The sequence below is a fragment of the Prionailurus viverrinus genome, chromosome B4 (assembly GCF_022837055.1).
Source record: "Prionailurus viverrinus isolate Anna chromosome B4, UM_Priviv_1.0, whole genome shotgun sequence".
Classification (NCBI taxonomy): Eukaryota; Metazoa; Chordata; class Mammalia; order Carnivora; family Felidae; genus Prionailurus; species Prionailurus viverrinus.
Window position 1 is genome coordinate 32,904,828 of NC_062567.1, and position 22,845 is coordinate 32,927,672.

At 51.6% G+C, this 22,845-nt stretch overlaps 1 protein-coding gene across 1 annotated transcript in view; it reads left to right on the top strand.

The window, feature by feature from the left end:
- The window catches only part of CACNA2D4 (calcium voltage-gated channel auxiliary subunit alpha2delta 4), a 111,624-nt gene that overhangs the window by 88,334 nt on the left and 445 nt on the right, over positions 1–22,845 (top strand). The window contains exons 27-37 of the mRNA XM_047866840.1: positions 7,438–7,499; positions 8,480–8,524; positions 8,689–8,751; positions 15,750–15,820; positions 16,208–16,283; positions 16,807–16,859; positions 17,214–17,269; positions 17,585–17,605; positions 20,124–20,241; positions 21,879–21,991; positions 22,314–22,396. Coding sequence (XP_047722796.1) covers positions 7,438–7,499; positions 8,480–8,524; positions 8,689–8,751; positions 15,750–15,820; positions 16,208–16,283; positions 16,807–16,859; positions 17,214–17,269; positions 17,585–17,605; positions 20,124–20,241; positions 21,879–21,991; positions 22,314–22,396 — 761 coding nt within the window. The remainder of the gene's footprint in view (positions 1–7,437; positions 7,500–8,479; positions 8,525–8,688; positions 8,752–15,749; positions 15,821–16,207; positions 16,284–16,806; positions 16,860–17,213; positions 17,270–17,584; positions 17,606–20,123; positions 20,242–21,878; positions 21,992–22,313; positions 22,397–22,845) is intronic.

Genomic DNA, 22,845 nt, shown 5'->3' on the forward strand with positions numbered 1-22,845 from the left:
TTAAATCAGGTAGCTCTTAGCCGTCCAGCGAGCCCCTCCTGGGATTCCTGGAGAAATCCAGACAGCACTGCCCAGCGGAGCGCTGGGGGCACTGAGTCTCCAGTCGCCCGGCCGGGAGCAGGGACCTGGCACGCAGCGCACAGCACGGGGGAGAAGGAATGCCTGCCGCAGCTGCCAGGGGGACGGGGCTGCTGGGTCAATAGCAAACTGAGAAGGAAAGAGGGAGGGACAGAGGGAGACCGATAGGAAAGGGGAAGAAAGGGAGAGGAGGGGAGCGCGCGCGTGTGCGCGCGAGCGAAGAGACGGAGCAATGGAGTGACAGCTGGGGGTACATCTGTGATGACAGCGACAGTAGCACACACAGGCGCCGCGCGCACAGGCGCACACACACCGGAGGCGCTTGCGGCCAGAGGGCAGCGCTCACCCTTGAAATGCTCACATTTCGGTGGAAAAAAGCACCTATGGATTAACCGCTTCCAACTCGAAAGGAGGAAAGCTGTTGAAAGCCCTTGTACCCTGTACCTCCATCTTCCTTCCCCAATGTCCTCCAAGCTCTCCCTGCCCCGACCGCCGCCCCCCTCTCCTGTCTCTCCCCTTCCCTTTGGAGAAAGAGGGCCAGGACCCAGAGGGCAGAGAGGCCCCTAGGAGGCTGGGTCTGTCTCCCGTTCAGAGATCTGCAGGGGATCCATCCTGCCTGTGGAAAAGGAAAAACTAAACCCTTTTCCCGGTCAAAGGGTGATTTATTCCAGAGAGGGTCATTGGAGGGGTGCACAGGACAGCCCATATGCCTGGCAGTCCTCCAGAAAGGGGCCCTGAGCCACACAGAGCTAGTGTCATGGTCACACATAGATCACTGAGCTTCAGTGACCCCAGACTAGGGCTATTTAAGGAAGTAAAATGCCAAGGCTGACAGGCTGAGAACTAAGGGGACTGGAGCTGGTTGACAGGTTGTCTGTAGTACCCTGGGGTGAGCCCTGGAGGAACCAGGGGTAAATGCAGCCCCGCCCCATCTGACTTGGCTTCTTTAGGCTCCTTGTTCTTATCTAGATGAGGTAGGCTTGCAGAAGGGAAGAGACTGGTATTCAAGAACTCAGAGGCCTCGTTGCTAACCAATCAGGACAAAGAAGTTGAGGAAATTGATATTCCAAGAGATGGCAAGTGTCTGATCCAAAGGCAAAAGACACCAGCAACTAAGCCAGAGGAGGAGTCCCAGCCTGGGGCACAGACCCCTAAGTGACCCTTCCTTGCATCTCTTAAAATCTGCCTGACAAGCAGGTGGCATGGCACATTGATAATATATGTCAGGGGTATCCCGGTGTCCCTCTTCCACTTTACCTGTGTTCCTTGGGGGATTCACCATCAGGACTGGGGCAGAGGTGAGGGTCAGGTCGAGAAACCCCCAAGATGCCTCTGACAGATGCTCCTGCACCATCTTTTCTGTCTGCCCTGCTGCACAACACAGCAGCAGAGGCTCAGACCACTGTTCCAGGAGGAAAGAGGGCATCTTCTACCTGGGAATTCACCTACACAGAGGTCAAGTGCATCCTATCCTTCAAGGCTAACTGCACCCACTTACCTCTAAACAGATCTTGGCTCTCCCAGCTCCTTCCCTGAGTCTGAAACACCCTCCGTCCCCATGGGTAGCCTCCCCCTTCTTAAAAGCTCAGCCAGAAAGTCACCACCTTTACCAAGTTTCCCTGTCCGGTCCACAGACTTGACCTTCTCCAATCTATGGCCTTTCTTTGGGGCACCCTTGCGGTTCATATCACAGAAAATGTACAGCAGCTTTCTGTGGGATGGCTTATCTTCTTTCATATACTATGAGCTGTATCAGAAAATGAACTCTGCCTCTCCCACACCCCAGTACATTCTTGTCAGCTGAATCAGGGCTAGAAGGGAAGAAAGAGCCCAAGCCTAGGCATCAGGAGACCCAGAGTCTAGACTCTGCTGCTCATTAACTAGCTATTAGCTAGTTAATGAACCTGACAGCCCTGGGCCTTATTTTCCTGCTCTATAGAATGAGGAGGGAGAATGATTGAGATCTTGGGTCTCCCTTCTGTTACTGGCACTCTATGACCTTGAGCATCTGCTGGAAAACCAACCTGTAGGGTAAAAGATGGGCCCCTCCTAATCTCACAGCTCTTGATCAGTTAAACGCTCTCCAGGCTGAGTTATCAAGGCAGAGAGGGGGGAAGGACAAAGTAGCTATGAGAGCTAGGGGGTAAAGTGTGGAGGTGCTGGGAGAATGGCTCCCAACAGGGATCATTTCTGTGTGTGTGTGTGTGTGTGTGTGTGTGCACAGCTGCTTTGTTTTGCCATCTGTAATGACAAAGCAGCACTGAGGTGACAGCCAGGACCCCGAGCAGATAGGTACATCTTGATAAGCCATCTGCTGCCTGTGGCCTTATTGAGGCTTTTTGTTAGGTTGTCTGACAGTCAAGGGAATGTTAAAGAAAAGCTGCTTCGGAGGAAGGCACAAGATCATTGTGGAGGAGAGATCCTTGTGCAGAAGCAGGGGAGAGAGGAAAGGCAGGAGGAGGCCAGGGGAGGGAGAAGAATAGGCACGGCTAGGGGCAGGAGGAAGGAGCATCATTTCTCTGCCTCTGTCAGGTTGTAGTGGGACCTGGGGTCCAACATCTGTCTCTGAAACAGGGACCAATCACGCACAGAAAAGAGGGGGTCTCTTAATAACCCACTGGGGGTGGCAGCCCAGAGAGGCCAGTGCTGCACATTCCCATGGCCCCTTTGCTTGGATTTCTCTTCACCACTAGTTCTGTGCCTGCCTGCAAACATAATACCATGAAGTATTATCTCCTGCACACAGCAGGCTTATAGGAGGCACTAAGAGGGGGGTGACCCCCTGGTGCTCCCCTGAGACAGGCGTCCAGTGAGGTTCTGACAGTCGACCACCTGAGCAAGCAGAACAGGGACCCAAGGGCCACCTTGGCAGGTCTCCCAGGAGAGAAGCCTGGACTCTCGCAGTGTCTGGGGTGGAAAAGTACAGTTTGGGTTGTAAGGCAGGAATTGAACAGGATTTGAAATGATGAACAGCAGAACAGACGATTTGTTGTTGAAGATGCTCCCGTGATCCTCACTACCTCCCCCACTCTATACCAGCCCCTGCTGTCAGGATCTAGCAGATCCTACCATGAGGAAGCTCTTTTTGTCTCCCCTAAAGTCCCTGTTTCTTAGTGGGCTCCCTCCTAGGCCTTCAGGGGAATCAGAGCACAGCTAAACCTCTAGGGTCTCAAGTCCAGATCTGTAAGAGGCCAGGCTCCATATGGGAGGAAGGAGCTCAGCTCAGTCCTAAGCCCTAAAGGTAAGGGATGAGATGGCAAGATCTTGTAGAATTTGCTTCCCAGTCAAGTGGCTGACTCAATGGAATTCACAAATATTTACTTAATTCAAAAAATAGTTATGGTGGGGAGCCTGGGTGGCTCAGTCAGTTAAGCATCTGACTCTTGGTTTCAGCTCAGGTCATGATCTCATGGTTTATGAGTTCGAGCCCTGCGTCGGGCTCTGCACTGATAGTGCAGAGCCTGCTTGGGATTCTCTCTCTGTCCCTCTCTCTCTGCCCCTCCCCTGCTCTCTCTCTCTCTCTCAAGAATAAATAAAATTTTTAAAAACTTAAAAAAATGTTTATGGACGGGCGCCTGGGTGGCTCAGTTGGTTAAGCTTCCTACTTTGGCTCAGGTCATGATCTTGTGGTTCTGTAATTTGAGCCCCACATTGGGCTCTGTGCTGACAGCTTGGAGCCTGGAGCCTGCTTCGGATTCTGTGTCTCCCTTTCTCTTCCCCTCCCCTGCTTGTGTTCTCTCTCTCTCTCTCTCTCTCTCAAAAATAAAACATTAAAAAAAATTTTTTAATGTTTATGGAGCCCCACAGTATGTTAAGTATTATACTAGGTGCAGGGATCAGAACTCACTCCCTCTTCCCTACTCTTAGCCCCATGCTAATAAGGTGAGGCAGGCAATAAATGGGAATAAAATAAATCTGTTGCTGAGAAACTAAAAGTGATGAAATAGAGAGTGGAGGGTGAAGGAGTGGTCTGCTCTGTCTGGAGAGGTCAGAGAAAGCCTCTCTAGGAGGCAATGTTTGGGCTAAGATCCGATGATGAGAAGGAGCCAGCCATGTAAAGTTCTAGGGGAAGAGCATTCCAGGAAGGAAGCACAGCTTTGATGCACAGCCATTTAAGGGAGAAGATGATTCAGGTTGAAATCAGAGAGAATGGCAGGGCAGGCTCCTGTGGGGCTTTGAGGCCATATTACAGAGGAGTTTAGATTTTGTTCCAAAACCAGTGGAAAGGCACTGGAAGGTTTTAAGCAAGGGAGTGACATGACTTGATCTTCAGAAAGATCATTGCTATGGCTATTGGGGAATGGAGGGCAGAGAGGCAGGGAGACTGCTTAGGGATCTAGCACATTAATCCAAGTGAGGGATGTTGGTCTGGCCCAGGGTGGTAGCAGCAGAGGGTGGAGTAGATAGACTTACAGTGTTTTGGAATAAGGGCTGCCGAACTTGGATGGAAGAAGGGAACATGAGAATGATTAAGTGGAATATGCCCCAAACGGAAAAGTCTCAAGGAAGGTCACATTTGGGGGAGGAAAAGCCAGAGTTCAGTTGTGAACATGTGAAGTTTGAAATGCTTCTTGGTGACCCAAGTGGAGATGTAGGCAGTTGGAATGTCCTCAATTCTGCAAAGGACACCCAGATGCAAAGGACCTGGAGCTCGCCTTAGAAGAGCTTCTGGTCCAGTTGTGAGACGGAACCTAGGGGAGAGACAATCTGCTTGGTTCCCCACTCCTCCCATTTCTAGCCAAGAGCCTCAAAAACCTGTTTCATTAGGGAAAAACTAACTCCCACCCTCTCAAGCCTCTCTGTGTTAGAATCACAGAATTTCTTCTGGCTCTGGAATGTCATGATTCCATGAGAATTGGCTCTGAGCAGGCAGGTAGAAGGGCAGGGTCTTCCTCTAGGAATCGTCTGAAATCTCTTTGACTATGGAAGCCAAGGACAAGGGTCAGTGGCCCAAAGATCTGATCATTCTAAGCATTAGTGTGACTCCTCTCTGACAATTTTTAGAAAGTTTCTTCCTTCACTCAGCTTTCTTTTGTTGGTGAAAGAAATGGTCTAAAATGAATATCATGGGTGGTCTTAAAAGGAAGAAAGGGAGAGAAAGAAGTCACCTGCAAGTTTAGAGGGAAGCATGGAAGGGAGGATAGGGTGTGGTCACCAGCGCTGGACTCTCCAGCACAAGCCTCGTGTGTTGATCATGTGCTGTGTCAGTGCATCTCTCGTCTTTGTCATGACCAAGAAGTGGGTGTGCCTGCGCCCTTCCCACCCCTCCTCTTAGTCATCAGACCTTGCAGCCCAAAGAAGTGCACAAAGAACTCAAATGTTCCTATATCATAGAACCTGTTCCAGAAGGCTAGCCAAAGTTCCAGCCACAGAAGTACCATGAGACTCCAAAGAAGGGGAGGGGCTTCTCGGGGCCTTGGTTTCATCATCTGTAAATTCATGTATCTAGAATTGCATTGTCCAGTATGGTGGCCATCAGCCACATGTAGCTATTTAAATTTAATTAAAATTAAATTAAAAATCTAAAATTCAGGCCCTCAGTCATACCAGCCACATTTCAAGGGCTCAATAGCCACATGTGTCTAGTGGCTACTGTATGAAACAGTGCAGGTCCAGAACAGAAAGTTCAATCAGATAGCATTGCTTTACAACAGTGGTTCCCAAAATATGGTCTCTGGGCCAGTAGCATCAACATCATCTAGAAACACTTTAGAATTGCAAATTCTCAGGCCTCACCCCTCTCATACCTCACCCCTCTCAGGCCTCTCAGGCCTCACCCCTCTCACCTCTCATACTAAATGAGAGACTCTAGGGACAGGGGAAAACCTTCCAGATGATTCTAATGCATGCCAAAGTTTGAGAACCAAGGCTCTAGTGTAAAATAATATTCTCCTCCATTATCTGTTTGAGCCTCAACAATCTTATACTCATTCTGCCTTCCTAGGGCGAGTATAATCATGGCTCATTTTGTAACTGAAGAAACAAATCCAAAGATCACAGTCTTGGCAAACCCAGGGCCAGAACTCTGGCCCCTTGACCCTTCCTTGTCTCATTTTTTTTTTCATAATATTTGTCTAGGATCATTCCATATTGAAAAAACAAAAAAATACAATTCTGTATCTTTGTGCCATTCTAGAACTCCAGCCCATTTAGAAGAGCCTGTTGCTGAGTTTTGGCAAGTCAGAATGGTCACAATGGAAGATCTCTCCAATGAGTGGTCATTGGGGTGCCTAGAATGTCTCATGAATATAGTATAACAGTCAGGAGCTCAGATCCACGCCCACTGTGCTGATGAGGGGACCGCAGCCCCGGGTGGGAGAGTGCTTGACTAGAGAACAAACAGTTAAGAGTCTTAGGAACAGACCCAGCTGAGTCCCGGTTCTGCCTTTAGGGGCTGGGTGACTTAGGCAAGCACATCACCTCTGCAAGCCTCCATTTCCTCAGCTGTGAAGTCCGAATAAGAATAGAACTGGTCTGCTGTGTGGATGAAATAAGCTCATGGATGTGAAGGTGACTGGCACTCAAAATTTTCAATATTATTATACCAGACGGTAGGAAGTCGACCTAGTTTTTTTATTCCTTTTCTTTTCAATATAACCTGCCTTTTTGTTATGCTCTCTGACCTCAGATTTCTCTTAGCATGTGAGCTCCAGCTCGCATCCTCTGAGCCTGTTTGGGAACCAAAGAGGCACAGGTGGCCCTTGGATGTGGCATCATCAAGAGTAGCTTTTGCCAGTTGGTAGCATCTCTAGTTTTCTGGAACCTACTTGGGTAAACCTGATCGTACCTTTCAGCAAGGAAAGAGACTTCTTACAAAGTGGGGGAGACCCTGAGCAGGAATGGGGTACAAGACAGGCTGTTATGTCAGGCTTGAAATCTAGAAAGCTCCATGAAGGGCGCTGAATTCCAGTCTCAGCCTACCACTTCTGGTCCGATGACCTTGAACAAATGGCTCAGTCTCTCTGCCTGTTTTTCCATCTGTGGGAAAAGGGAGAATGATGTGCCTAGTGCACCTGCCTCAATTTTCCCAAGATCAGAGGAGAGTGCTGTCCTCATCGTTCTGTAGAACCTGGGACTCATCTTTCTCTTGAGCATTTTCTGGTGTTGCCTGCTGTGGAGAGACAGAAGCCACCAGCCGGTCTGCTTTTCTCCCCACTCCCACTCCACAGGAGCCTCAGCTCTCAAGCACACTGCCATCTGACTCAGCTCGATGCTACCTCTCCCCTCAGTTCCTGCTGATGCACCTCCTCTCTCTGACTTGGATCTATTTTTTTCTCTCACTGTCTCTTCCCTCCCACCAACCCCCTCCCCAAAAAACACGCCCATGGTCTTGCCCTCCCTCTTCCCACTTCCTTGTAGCGGTGGGAGTCCAAATGAGGCTGGAGTTCCTACAACGCACGTTCTGGGCAGCGACCCGGCAGGTGGGTGTGAAGGTGCCAGGTCAGGGCCAGAGGATTGGCCGACACCTTGGGATGAGGAAGGCCCGCTCCCTCGGGCAGCCCCCACCGCCTCTTGGCCCACCTCCTGGGCCCTCAGTCCGCTGTCCCAGATCCCTTCCTTCTCTGCCTGGCTCAGTTCCCTGCACCTCAGCATGTGGACTCCTGACCTTCCTCACCAGGGGCTCTGTCTCAGCTCAGACCCAGAGAAAGGGCAGGACACAATGCTCCCACCTGCCCTGCCCCATCAGGCAGAGGAGAGAGCACCCCTCGTCCCTCCAGCCAAGACCCAGGCTTTGACTGCTGTCCATCCTGTGCTTCCCACTCCACCCCATCCTTCCCCACCTCTGCTCTTCCTCCCCGGAGCCTGGAGCCCTCGCACTGGGCTCTTCCCCCACTTCCTGGGTCTCCTCACTGTCTTCCTCAAGCTCCTCTGGCCAGAATCTTCCCCTCTGTGCCATGGCCCCCCCATCTGTGTGTTGCTGCATCCTCCCTTTGAGTGGGTTTAGGAAACCACAGAATGAAGATGGAAGGGATAGGAGGGGAAGGGGCACCAGCCCCATAACCTAGCAGCACCCTTCACATCAGGTGGGATCACAAAGAACAGGAGCCTCTGAAGCCACCCCATGAGGCTTCCAGTGCCCCCCTCACACATGGGCTGCAGTGGCCATGGCCCCTCAGACAAGGCTGAACCCGCCAGCAAGGGCCTGCTTCTCCTTGCCCTGACCCCACTAACACAGCTTCACACGTGCATCACACCACACGTATACACCACACATGCACACATGCACACTGCACACAGACGCCCTACACATACAACACACACACGGCATACATACCACATATACCATACACACACACCAAACACATACAGTATAAACCCCACATCAGTATACGAATATAACACACACACAACACCATACAGATGCACATACACAGTTTACAATTTCTCCTCTTCCTTCCAGTGTGGCACTGTGGAGGGGCCATGCCCAGAGAGCTGCCAGGACAGTGTAAGTTCTTCCACGGACCCCCCAACCACATCCTTCCCTGAAGTGCTGGGCCACACTGCGTGCCTCTACACTGGACACGCAGGCCTGCCTTCCTGAACGCCGGGACGGGCACATTACCCAGGGGTCATGGCCCAGCCATGACCTCCTCCTGGGTTTCTCTCCAGCACCTGGACTGCTTCGTCATCGACAACAACGGGTTCATCCTGATCTCAGAGAGGTCCCAGGAGGTAAGGCATTGGGAAGTAGAATTAGGGGGCAATCAAGTCATCTGGCAGCCAGGACAGCCAGGGGAAGGAAGTAATCCTGGCTTAGAGCATATGAGAGTAAATGGTCTGAAGAAAACAGAGTCTCTTCTTGAAACCAAGTCCATATAGCAAGATCACAAAATTCAGACACTGTTCCACTTGGGTGGTCAGAGAAAATGTTACTTCTTATTTTGTCTGTACCTCATCTGGCCTCATCCCATGGTTGGTAGAGAATCTGCCCACATGATGAGGAGAGGCAAGACCAAACTCCACCTCAGGGTAGCGTGTATCCTGTGCCGAGGCCGTGCCGCTGACTCCCAGAGTCCACACACCCTTGTACTGCCCATCGCCCCACTGCCCTCCGTCATGTCCCCTCCCCGCTTAGTCCATTCAGGCCACTGCAACATGAACAGACTGTGTGGCTCATCCACAGCTGGAATTTATTTCTCAGGGTTCTTGAGGCCAGATGTCAGAAGCCAGGGTGCCCGTGTGTTCAGGTGAGGGCCCTCTTCCAGGGCACAGATTTCTCATGGTATCCTCACATGGCACAAAGGGCAAGGGAGCTCTGGGGGTCTCTTTGATAAAGGCACTGATCCCATTCCTATTCTACCCAGATCACATTTGCTCACAAGTTGGTACAACTTTGGATATTTGTAAAAACAAATAGAGACATATTTTATAAAGTATGTGTTTATTTAGCTTATTTACCCCTATTTTCTCAACTATTATAACATTGTATGTACTTTTAAAAGCCATCCCAAATCCTTTATAGAATGAAGCAGGGTGTAAATGAAATGAAATTTAATCTCATAATAGGGTTGGGACCATCCAGAAGCTCCTCCAGAGCCGCAAGCCCCCAGTGTGTTTGGTTACCCCGGCCTCTGACACTCCGGTGCTTCCACTGCCTCCCTTCCCCCACTTAGGGGCCCCACACCACCGCCACCATCATCTCTGGTAGTGGTATTAGTCTCATTTTGTCCTGGAGTTAAAACTGAGGCTGCAAGGTGAGGTTAGCAACCTGAAAACCAACAGCTGCAGAAAAGTCAGACTTTGAGCCTAGAAATACGAGTGAAGGGCAGTGACAGTGACCAGGGAGATAAGGCCTTCTCTGGGGGGGCGTGGCAGACCGCAAGCCCCAGCCTCCGGGTGGTCCTCCTGTGGCCTGGGCACCCACCCCAGGCTGCTCTGTTACTGCTTGGGGCAGAGTTCATTCACTTTGCTGCGCTTGGCTGAGTCTGATGGAATTAGGACCGATGCCTCTAGGACGCTGAATGCCAAGGCCAGGCATCCCAACCCCCAGATTAAACTCCAAGGCTGGTGCCAGGGCTCTGGGAGCAGTGTCTTGACAGAGCTCCTCTTTCCTCACTCTGGACAACTCTCGCCCTGTGACCGGAGCTGTGTCAGGTTAGGAGAGGGCCGGAAGGGAGGCACCAATGGTATAGCAGCACCAGGCACAACACACACACCACACACACCAGGCACAACACACACTTGGTTACTACATGGAGAATCAAACTGGCCTAAAGGTAAGAGAGGCCTGGAAGAAGCAGGGACTGGGCTGGAAGGTGAGTGGAAACACAGTGGTGGAAAGCGGGTGCTGATGCTGTAGATCAGCTCTCTATCCATCCATTTTTGCTTTTTGTTTTAACTCCTCCATTCAACAACTCTATAACAGTTATCTGTTGCATGTAACAATTTACCCCAACATGTAGTGGCTTAAAGCCACCTGACTTACTGTCCCACAGTTCTTGGGCGTGGCTTAGCTAGCTGATTCTGGCTCAGGGTCTGTCATACAGCTGAAAGGAAGGTATCAGCCAGGGCTGTGTACTCATGTCAAGGCTTGGCTAGAGGACGGTCATCTTCCAAGTTCACTCACATGGTCAGTTACCACATGGGCCTCTCCACAGGACAGCTCACAACATGGCAACTTGGTTCATCAGAGTGAGCAAGCCAAGAAGAGCCAGAGACAGAGAGAGTGAGAACAAGGTGGAAGTCACTGTTTCCTGGAACCTAGTTTCAGATGCGACATCCCATCACTTTTACTATATTTTATTCACTAGAAGCAAGTTACCATATCCAACCTACCAAGGAGCCATTACAGAAGTGTTCTACCATAAACCCCTTCCCCTTCCCCAAACACACCCAAGTGCTGTCAAGGACCACATGGTCTGGCCCTTCATCCAACTCATTCATTTCCCCCCCCCCCTTTTACTCCTAAGCCTCCAAGTGTTGGGGGTAGGGGTACTGGAAGCAGCAGCAGCAGAAATACAAGTTAACAGAAATACAAGTTCTCGGGCCCTACCCAGACTAAGGGAATCAGAAAGTCTGGGGTGGGGCCCACCAACTGCGATGTGACAAGGCCTCTGATGATTCTGATGTGTGATAAAGTCTGAGAGCCACTTCCTAGGCCTTAATGCCAGCTGCTGTTGATCTGGATGCACTTTCCCAACTGGGCTAATGTGCCAGAAGGTCCAGACTACTCCTTGTCCCTGCTGAGGTCCATCCAGGGACCGGAGGAGAGAAGACTGTCACTGCTCTGGATGCAAAGATTCTTCCCAAAGTCCCTCCCAGCCCTTCCTCACTGCGGCCCTCCTGCCCAGCAAATAATGTGAGTGCAATGCCCAAAGGCACCATCTGTGGTCTGCCTGAGGGAGGGGCAGCCTGAATCTCTCCTGGCCCTGGTGGTGTTCCAGTCCTGCTGATTAGACATTTGGTCCCACTGAGCCTCTCTTCCAGCTCAGGGCTCATTCTTTTAATAAAGAACTACAGATGACAGGATTACAGCCCTCTGTTGGGGCCTAGAAAGAGAAGCAGACAGCTGGGGCCAAGAAAGTGACAACAGCTCTATAGATCTTTGTAATGTTTACACTGGATCTGTCACCCTGGATTTGGGGACTACAAGTCCTGTCATTTGCCTGTGGGTAGCACCCACAGAGGAGAGCTTCAAAGTGGACCTCAAAGGGACAGCAAAGGTAAAAAATCAGATGCCCCATCATGATGTCTTTCCCTGAGGACTTGAATCTCTCAGAAGGAATGCGCCCCTCTACCCCCAGCCCAAAATGCTGAGCTTATCCTCAGACCAGGGCCTCTGATGTGCCTGTCTTGAGCCTCAGCTCCTGTTTTCCTTGGCTTCCCCTTCTCCTTCCCTGCCTTCCTACACACCTACCAAGAAAGTGCTTCCCACTGTCTTCCAGTCATACTCCCAGTGCAGTGGGTACGGTGGACACAGTGCAGGAGAAACCTCCAGCCTCCCTGCCTGGCTCATGCTTCTGACCGTGCCGCTCCAGCCCCCATCCCTCACCACCTGCCTCAGCACATCCCAGGCTCCCCCAGGCTCTGGCAGCAGAGCCTTCCTGGGGTCAGGGCAGCCTCATTTGGGCAGCTCAGGCTGGGTGTCTCTAGAGAAAAATTCAGCTGGCCACCTGCCCCAGAGATGACCCATCACAGCAGAGGACCTCTGGGTGCCTCTCTCCAAAGTGGTGCTAATGGCCACTCCTCCACATGCTTCCCTGGTCCCACTGTGGGGCCAAAGGTACTTGTCAAGAGACTGAGAAGCTCAGAGGAAACAGGCAGGGCTGTACAGTAGTAAGGAACAAAAAGAAATTGGTCCTCATGAGGAGCCACACACAGTGACTTCACTCTGGTAACTCATTTAATCCTCACACCCTTTAATTTTTTAGCGAAGAAACTGAGGCTGTCCCTGGGTAAAAGGCTGTGAGACATTTGCCCCATTCCAGAGTCAAGGGCTCCCCCACTCACCCTCTGGCCTCCCTTCCCTCTGGGGATAGTAGCTTCACACAGGCATGCAAATTAGCCTATGCACAGGGCTGCTGCTCAGTCAGCAGGAATACTCATCAGTTCTGCCCCCTCTGCCACCACCTGCCCCATCTGCTTCCTGCTCGAGGCCCTGGGTGGTACCTCACAGGACCCCATCTCACTCCAGCCTCATAACAGACAGGAAACACAGAAAGCCCCAGGCCCTTTGGATGCAGTCCCAGAGCTCAGGCAGTCCAAAGGACATTGCTTATCTGTGGACTGTCCCCTGTACAAGTGGAGCCCTGAACTGCTGTGAGCAAACCTAGATGGCATGGGGACCTGGAGCTTCCAGAGACCCTGTACTGTGCTGTGGGTGGACAGAGGCAGGAGACCCTGTGCTGTGCTGTGCTGTGCTGTGCTTTGGGTGCTATGCCACAGTCAGTCTGGGGGACCTAAACTGACAAGGGTACTCAAGTTTGAGTGTTTCAACTTGGGCTTTGCAGGGTCAGGAACTAAATCAGTTTACCTATTTGAGGCACTGATTCACTCTGATGAAGCTCAAATGAAACTATCAGCACAGAATAGTGTTCTGCTGTCAGGAATAGTGCTCCCACTACAGTGTTTTTTATGTGGGTTTTTTTTTAACTTATTTTTGAGAGCAGAGGAGAGGCAGAGAGAGAGAGAGACAGACAGACAGAATCCGAAGCAGGTTCCAGGCTCTGAGCTGTCAGCATAGAGCCCACTTGGGGCTTGAACCCAGGAACTGCGAGATCATGAACTGAGCCAAAGTTGGCTGCTTAACTGACTAAGTTACCCAGGCGCCCCTACAGTGTTTTAAACAAATTAAAGGTTTATTCTCTCATGTGAAAGAATAGAGAAAAGTAGCCCAGGCCTGGTATGGTGTGGTCACCAGGTGTCCCCATCCTCAAGATCACAACATGGACATAGGGGTTCCTGCCTTCTTGTCCACTTTCCAGACAGGAAGAAGGGGGAGGTCAACAGCCATGAATGAGGTGCTTCAGCAGATCTCCCTTTAAACAGATTCCCAGAAGTCTCACCCAGGAACTTTGCTCACATTTCATTGGCCAGCCCTAGCTGCAGGGGAGTCTGGGAAATGTAGTGTTTTAGCGAACACATTGCTACCGTAATACAAGTCAGGATTGCCTTACCTAAAGAAGAAGGGGAGGATGGATATGCTCTGCCAGAGTGACATATCCTAGAAAGTCACTCTGTGTATGTGTAGGTACAGAGGAGGACACGTTTTTCCCAGTGTCCAGGAGCTTGTCTTCTCAGAATCAAGTGTCTGAACAACAAAGAGAGATAAAGGGACAGCCTTGTGGGAATTTGGGCCGGCAGCTTCATCAGGAGCCTCTTTTCCATCCCGCTGCACTTTCCTAGCAAGAGTACTCAGATCACTCATTCATCCCCCTGTCCATTCACTCACACATTCCTTCAGCAAATACATGCTGAATAGTGACCATGAACAAGACACTGTGTGGTCTATGAGAAGCCAGGAGGTGGATGTCTGCCCTGGAGGATCTCGCTGTCTAGTAATGCAGGAATGCACAGACACCTGGTCACTGGAACAGCAAAATTTAGCAAACCGCAGCTGACGGAGAGGGATGACTTGAACTGGAGGGACTCCAGGTGGGTTCAGGGCTGCACTGTGAGGAACAGCAGGACTGGATGCCTCTCACCTTTTCACTTGCTGTTCCTTCCCTTAAGTCCCTCAGCCCCTCTCTGCTGTCCCCTGTGTTCTGGCCTCAGAACACAATGAGCCTCTGGCCAAAGAAAGCACAGAGCTCAGAAAAGCCTGAGTGTCTCATTGTATCCAGCTCTCTCATGGCTACTGCCTCACGCCTTAGTCATTAGCCTCTAGGTTTCCAAGTGCAGAGGAGGGATGCCATCAACTTCAGCTGGAGAGGGGAGAAAGAAAGACTTCTTAGAGGAGGACAAGTAAAGCTCCTTGGAGTGGGACTGAGGAAGGGTCATTGAGGCAGAGAGAAGAGCCAAGGCCTGGAGCATCTCCTGTCATATGGCCACCACATACAGAGCACTCACTGTGTGCCAGATGCATGGTACACATTATCCCCTAACCTACCCATGGCCACACAGTGGGCAGTGCCAGAGCCAGGATCTGAGTCAAAATCCAGTGCCTAAGTCCAGACTCTTTCACTCTGCCATGCTGAGAAATCGGCAGAAGAGGCCAGGGCAGGTGAGGAGGTCGGTGTAGGGGTGCAGCTGGAGGGCAGTCTGGAGCCAGAGCACAGCAGGCTTGGGTGTCAACCAACGTGGGGGGACTTTGCAGGCTTGGAGGATACCGCCTAGCCTGGCACACTGGCACATTGGTGCTCACCAGTGCTGGCTGATTGGGTAATGGAGGGACGGAGCAGGAAGGAGACCAAATCCCAGCTGTATTTGAGAAAGGTTGTCTGGCAGCAGGGCTGGGGACTGGGAGACAGCCCAGTTGGGAGGGTGGAGTGAGCTGCCGTTGACAAAGGTCTGGGTTAAGTCACTGTCCACGAGTCAGAAGGTGAATGACAAACCTGCAGGGCACACTGGTAACTGGAAAGGTGGGGGGAGTGGGGAGGGAAAATCAAAGGCAGCTCCAGAGTTCCGAAAACAGGATTTGGCCGAGTGATAAGGATGCCAGTGTGAGAGACAGAACTCTGCTTTTGAGCCTTTTTAGACCATGATTCACAGAAAGAAATACATGTTACATCTGATCTAGGACATACACATGCACCAGATACAACAAACCAAATTTCACAAAACCTTGTTTAACCTGACTGCATGCAGTTCACATGAAATTGTTCAAAAGAATTCTGTGCCTAAAAAAAAATCAGACTGCAACCCCCATATTGATTTCATGGCCAACTAATGGATTACAACTTAGAGTTTAAAAAGGACTGAGAATATGGCAGGGGAGCAGGTTAAAGAGGGAAGGGCCAGGTGGAATGGATACAGTTCTGATTATATTGAAAGGAATCTGAGGGGAAACCCAACCAGCAACTAGTCTGGAGCTCAGAAATGAGCCTGGCCTAATGTGGGGGACCTAGAAGTCCTCATCCAGCTCCAGCTCCCTCCCTCCTCTCACCACCCATCTCTCACGCCCCCTCCTCCTCCATCTTTTCCCTCCCCTTGTTCTCCCCCTCTCTCCCTCCCTCCCTCTCCATCCATTCTTTCCTTCCTCTCTCCCTCTCCCCCCTCTCTCTCCCTCACAGATGGGAAGATTCCTGGGGGAGGTGGATGGCGCTCTCATGACCCAGCTGCTCAGCATGGGGGTGTTCAGCCAGTAAGTGGGACATGCTTCTCCCCAGACTGAATACACACAGAAAAGGCAGGAGCTGATGCTAAATGGTCCCGACAGATATCGGGATCCTGACCTCAAAAACCCATAGTAAAAGCCCCAAAGAGCTCCCAAAGCAACCTTTCTGAAGCCAGGGACTTGACATGAGGTGGAGAGGGGTATAAGGTCATATGGGCCCTTAGAGGGAAAACCAAATTTGCTGTTCAACTTCTTTAAAGCAAAGTGCCGAGATGTAATTTTCTGATCTGCCTATCCTAACCCATGCACCCTCATGAATCCTGGTGAATGAAAACCCTGCAGCAAACTTCCCCTGGGTGGGGGCAGGGAATAGGGGAAGGTCTGGACTCCCCAGATTCTGTTTCTGATTTTCAGAGTGACTATGTATGACTACCAGGCCATGTGCAAACCATCAAATCACCACCACAGCGCTGCCCGGCCCCTGGTCAGCGTAAGTGTTACCCCAGACTTTCCTCCCACCTGGTAGCCCCAGGACCCCACTCTTGACTCTGATCAGAAAGTCCTGTCCAACCTCTTCCCACACCCCTGCTCCCTGTTCTCAGCCTGTCCCCTGCCCCCAGGTCTTCTCTCTGGGGCTTCAGGGAATTGTTCTGGCAGCTCGTGAGATAACCAGGGATCTCTGGCAGAGAAAGACCACATAGCTCCTTTCTTGCTTTGTTCCTAACCTCAGTTGCTAGTGCTTTCACTAGCACCAGAAACCTAATTGGCTCATCAGGAAGAGAACTTCACTAGTCTTCTAGATGGGCATTGTCTAACCCCAAGTGTCTGCCCTACAATAGAAATTTATTGGATAACTCAGTTATAAATGTTCCCTCTGCTGGGAAGGGGTGGGGGGTGGTGGCAGCAGGAGGGGGATCCCCCCCCCTCCGTGGTCGTTAATGGTGGTGCTGAGGGGAGCCCTCGCCAGGGTCCTGGGTTCCTGGGCTTAACTGTGTGTCCCCTTTCCTTCCCAGCCAATCTCTGCCCTCCTGACTGCTACCAGGTGGCTAGTGAATGAGCTCTTGCTGTGAGTGGGGTCTGCATCTGGGACAGGGGGTGGGGCCCTGGGGGAACTTCATGCAAGTGTGGCTTATGAGGGAGCCCTTTGAGCAGGAGCTGTCCAAAGTCCCCACAACCCCAGAGGAGGCAGGCAAGATCCCTGGGTGGAACTGGCCGGGGATGTATGATGCTTGCCTCCTTACACTCTGCTGCCAGAGGTTGTGAGGCTCTCTGTTCACCTACGAGCCTCAGGCAGGGAGAGGGTGTCCTGGAGGAGAGGGGCTTGACCAGGGGCCATCAGGGAGCTCTGGTGCTCCAGCCGGCTGAGGGCCCAGCTGGGGAGGACATGCAGGTCTCTGGGATTCTGCTCTGCATCTGACAGGCTCCTGCTCGAGTGGAGTGCCTGGGGCTCCTGGCGTGCAGACAGCAAGGCCGAGGGTGAGTATACAGGACCACAAAAGGGAGTGCTTACTATCAAAGCCATTTCAATAGAATCTGCCACTTCTGGGCGGATGACAGAGGGGATGGGGACTATGGAAAGTCCATTGCTCACCTCTCACGTGCTGGGCCATCTCTCACTCATCACCTCCCTGTCACTCCTGGCTCCCCTCACCTCTCTGTGTGACATCACACCATCTTGGGACACCCACTGCTCCATGTGACATCATTCATCCCATGTGACATCACCACCCATGCCATCCTGCCCTCATGGAACATCATGCCCACCCTGTGCTGGGCCTCACATCTGGACAGCCAAAGCGGTCTTCCATCAGTGTAAGTAGCATTCACTGGGGAGCCTGGGAGTGTGGGGGGTATGGGAGGGACTGCAAAGGGCCTGTCTTCAGCTCTCCATCCCAGGCGTGCATTTAAGAAAGGCTGAGCTCTCTTCACTGGGGACACCCTAACTCAGAGGGCCTCTCCCAACCTAAAGCCCCATTCCTCACGGGGCAGCGGGACAGCCCAGATCTTATCCCACACAAGTACAGTCCTACCCCAGGGGAACCACCTCCTTGGGTAGGAACATTTATGATTCCAAGTGGAAAAGGATGAGCAGCCACCAAATCTCCTTGCAGAGCAAGAAACAGTGATGCCTCCAGCTCAGGTGTCCACCGAGCCCTCAGCAGCGCTCAGGGTTGAAGGCATGGTAGGTGGAGGCCTTGGTCTGGTCACAGGAACACTCTGGGGACAGTACATCTCCTGTGACCTTGTATCTGAGGACAGTGTCCTCCAAAGGCCTGATCACAAGTCAAAGATCAGCTGTGACTCTAGACTGCCCCCCTCCCAGGAGAGTGCAGCCACTTGATCTTTAAATGCAAAAAGGAAGCTAGTGGCTTCCACTTGCCTGGCTAACATGGGGTTCCCCTACCACACAGGACTGTCTTGCTTTAGCCAGTTTTACTCAATTCTCCATGTTAATAGAGCCTTTGCCATGGGGTTCTGGAACATTGCCACTGCCTGGGCTGCACTCCCCACCCCATTTTTGTTAAGACTTTGGCTTCCTGATGGTGTCTGTGACAGGAACCAGGAACCATGTGTCACAACCCATTTAGAAACAGGTCCCTCCTCCCCTCTGCATGGGAACACAAGGTGAGGGACACAGCTCCCCTCCTTATATTTCTCTCTCTGCCAGCAGCTGCATCTTGCAAAAACTGGGAATGATCTCCCTCAATCTGCTTGTTCAGAATTTTTCATCTTCAGGGCAGCTGTCCCTGGAGCTTCTCCCTCCTGCCTAGGAGGCCTGGTCTGGCCACTCATCCATGTCCTCAGTGAATAGCGCTGGACTTGGGAGTCCAAGGACATGGATGAGTGAGGCCCTGATGCCCTTTCCCGGCTGCATGGGAGCCACTTCACCCTATTGTGGCTGGCATTGTTACTATCATTGTCACTGAGATAACCTACCCACACAAAGGGGCTCAGGTGACAGGCTTAGGGGACAAAGCCAGTGCAACTGGCCCCTGGAAGGAGTGGAGCCAGTCCTGAGTCTTCTGCAAGCTTTAGCCAGAGCACCCACTCTCAGATTCCAAGGGGGCCCAGACAGCCACACTGCCCAGCAGGAGCCCTTGAAGGTCTGGTGGAACCTGACCGAATATATAGACACCCAACTTCTCTGCCTGCAGACTCCCCTCCCCTCCCCTTCAAGGTCTAGTGGGAAGTTTCTGGGTCTGGGAGTTTAGGAGACCTATAGCTCTCCTACTAACCCTGAGACCTACTAACCTATGTAATCCTGACCTAGGAATCTATCAAATGGGAGTGATATTGCCCACCCCTACCCCCCTATTTCACAGATAGGCCCTGAGAGCAGAAGGAAAGGCATGAGAAGTGCCTGGAAGAAATAGAAGTGCGGTTAACAAAACAGTGCTGCTATTTTGAACAGAAATAATGTCACTCAGCCTGTGAACCAGCCTTGTTTTGCTTTTGCTCACCTCAGGAGCAAATGTGGGCCCTTTAGGACTGGGCTTCCTGGGCCTCAACTTTTCCTTTTGCAGAGTCCTGTTCACTCATCCTTTGTCCCCTTCTGAGTGAATTCAAGTGTACCACACAGATACTAAGGAGCCCAAAAGGCTGTGGCTCCTGGGCTTAAGCAGCTCTGGGCACTGGAACCTCCCCTGCCGGTTCTCTCCCAGTCCCCGGCAGTCAGGCACTCAGCCCTTGCTGCTCTGCTCATAACTGGACACAGGGGTAAGACAGCAAGCCTAGGGCTTGTCCGGGAGCTGCATATGGAGAGCACTGTAGCTAGACTTGAGAAATGTCACCTGTACACAATGGGAATGGGAGGGCTGATAGCATTAAGGGACCAAAGTCTCCCGCAGCCACCCCTTGGCACTCCTACTACTCACCTCTCGGACCCTGGATGTCAGTGCTCATGGGCACCTTCAAGGGGTCCACTTCCACCCCTCCTCCCAACCAACCAGCTTACATTGAGGATCAGGCTTCCAAAGAGAGGAGGTGGTTTTTTCCAAGGTCACAGGGCTAGTTTGCTAATCACACACAACTGAGAGCCGAGGCCCCCAACGCCTTCTCTGCTGCCCTTTCCACTGTGATATCATTTGCTCCATTTATTCTGTTCCTTTTCCTTCCCTGTCTTCCTCCCACCCAACCTCTCCTCTACAAGCCCTGAGAACTTCTGACAAGGGGGCCATCTGCATGCACATGGACAAAGGGGCGTTTCATTGCATAGGGACTGCACCTGCCCTGGCAGTGCTGAAGCAGAGACCCCCACAGGCATGGCTTCTTGAGGCCCTCCCAATTCAGCAACACCCCATTACCCATGTGTGACTCTGTCTCTCTGCAGCCCACAAGCACAAGAAACAGGACATGCTGCAGCCCTGTGACACACAGTACCCCGTGTTTGTGCACCAGACGGCCATCCAGGAGACCAACGGGGCCATCGAGTGTGGGGCCTGCCAGAAGTAAGACCCAAGGGCAGCTCCCAGGGTCCCCAGCCATGCTCCCAGGGTCTTTGCCTCTCACTTGCCTTAGTGAAGGAAACACAGCCTGTTGCAGAGGGCAGGCCAGCTGGGGGCGCTGATCGGTTCTGTGTGCTGCTGTCTTAGGGAACCTGGGGAGAGCTGGTCCAGAGGCCAAATCCAGGCCCACCCACCCCACCACAGCCTCCCAAGTCATGCCACACAGAAGAAAGGCTCCCACAACCTCTCTCGGTGACCCCCTCAGTGTGGATCTCACTCACACCTGCATAGCCCACAGCAGCTCAGTGTCAGGGCCAGGCAAGCTTGGCTGCATCTGCAAGCCCTTGGAAGTCAAGGATAGCTTTGAGGAAAGAAACCAGTCAGCTCTCCCTCAGAAATCTCTGTGCAGAGAAACTGGCAAGCTTGAAGGTGTTCTCAGGAGTGGGTGGGCTAGAAGAGGGCTTGTAGCGTTGTCACCTGGCCTCTCCACTCCTGGGCCTGGAGCCTGTGTGTGGTCCTGCCTAGACTCAGGCCTTCTCCCCTGTACAGACCACTAGATCTGACCAGCTCTGCCAAGCCCTGGCCCAGGAGGGCAGGAAGGCCTGACAGAAAGTTCTCTCCTGCTGACTCCCACCCCGACCTCAAGGACCTCCCAAAAACCCCTGCCATTACCAGGGGCTTCCCAAGATGTACCTTAGAGCCCTAGACCTCAAGCAAATTATTTTATAGTGTAGCACCTGAGACTGTGGTGTGAGATAGTCAGACCTACTAGTGTGCAATGCCTGGGATTTTAATCTCACCACAGCAGCTTTCTTGGAAATATTGTTATTTATCTCAAAGTCTTGTTATGAGGATAAAGTAAAAGGTATGGTATAAGGCAAAGACTTTATAGAGTAGACAGATTTGAGTTAAAAAACTAACTCTGCTACTTCCTAGTTGTGTAATCTTGGGCAAGTTATTTAACCACTTCTAGCCTGTTCTCTCAGCTACAAACAGGAATAATACCAACCTCATACAGAGTGGTGAAAGTTAAATATATATGCGCGCGCGCGTGTGTGTGTGTGTGTGTGTGTGTAAAATCATCCACCCCAATAGGAAATGCTCAAGAAGTGGCAGCTACTGTTATATAATGTGCCAGGCCTAGTGCACAAGCTTTCCCTAAACCTTCACTCCCTCCCTCTGGTGGGGCTCCGGGCTGTGTGCAGGTGTGCTGTGTGTGCCACCTTGTGGCCAAGCCTGAGCACTGCATCTTCCCAACAAGGCCTGGCCTCCGCCGTCATCCAAAGCAAGGACAGCCACACATCCCTATTTGCTTGGGACAGTCTTGATTTATGCTTGTTGTCCCTGCATATATTAATAACAACTCCTTTCACTCTCAAAATGTCCCAGTTTGGACTTCCTCACCTTTGATCTGCTAGAAAGGAGCAGTACAACTGCAAAGGCTTGTGGGTAAAATAAGCCAAAAGTCCTGAGTTCCTTGCCTAGGACTGTCCCTGCAGTCATGATCTGACCTGCCTCATGTTTCTGTTCCTTCCTCTGCCAGCCCAACTCCACACTAAGTCTCCAGAAATTCTCTCCCTAGAAACTCAATGTGATGCTTGCCATAGAGAAGTTTCATGACCCATCTCTCTCTGCTGCAGGATATTTGTGATGCAACAGATTCCCAGTAGTAACCTTCTCCTCCTGGTGACAGACCCCACCTGTGACTGTAGCATCTTCCCACTAATCCTGCAGGAGGCTACAGAAGTCAAATATATCCTTCCAATCCTCCACGATATGCCAGCTGAGGGAAGGGTGGAGGTGAAGGAGACGTCACTGAGGGGCTCAGATTTTGAGAAGCCGAGGCCAGCTTCCCTCACCGTCAGCATCCCACCCTCCCCCACAGAGCATTGTGATTTGTTCTCCAGCCTTCCACCCCACTCCGACCCCCCACCCCTGGGTGCTGCCTCTGACCTTAGAAGCCACTTGCAAGACAGCTGGTCCCACCAAGGGGAGTTTCTTCCTGAACTTAGTCTCTAGAATCTCCAGAATCCATTCCTGTCATGAGGTGTTCACCTTAACAGTGAATTCTTCACATAATGCCTCTGTCAAGTGTGACAGGATGCGCTCCCAGAAGCTTCGCAGGAGACCAGATTCCTGCCATGCCTTCCATCCAGAGGTGAGGGCTGGAGGGGAGATAAGGGGCGGGGCTTGGTCTTCATCCCCAAATCCTCAGCTCTGGGACTGTGCCAAGGCACTTGCAGATAGGAGTGCTTCTGGACACTTATGAACATAACCGTACACGTGATCTCTGTGGAATACATTTGTGCATGTGCATTTACATTTAGGCCCCTGTGTCATTCAAATACTAAGTCAACCAGGAGCCAAGGATACTCTTACAAGGAGGGCCAAATTTCCCAGGGTATGGGCCCTCAGTGGTTTAAAACCCAGCTTCCCCATATTGCCGTTCTTACTACTGCACTTAGCTCCAAATGATCTGATCAAATAGAAGAAACCATTATATGCATAATACTAATGGTGACCAACATTAATTGAGCACCCACTATGTAAGGTGCTTTTAGCTTATGGCCTTAACCTGGGTGCTTTATACATAGTATTGTCTTTGCT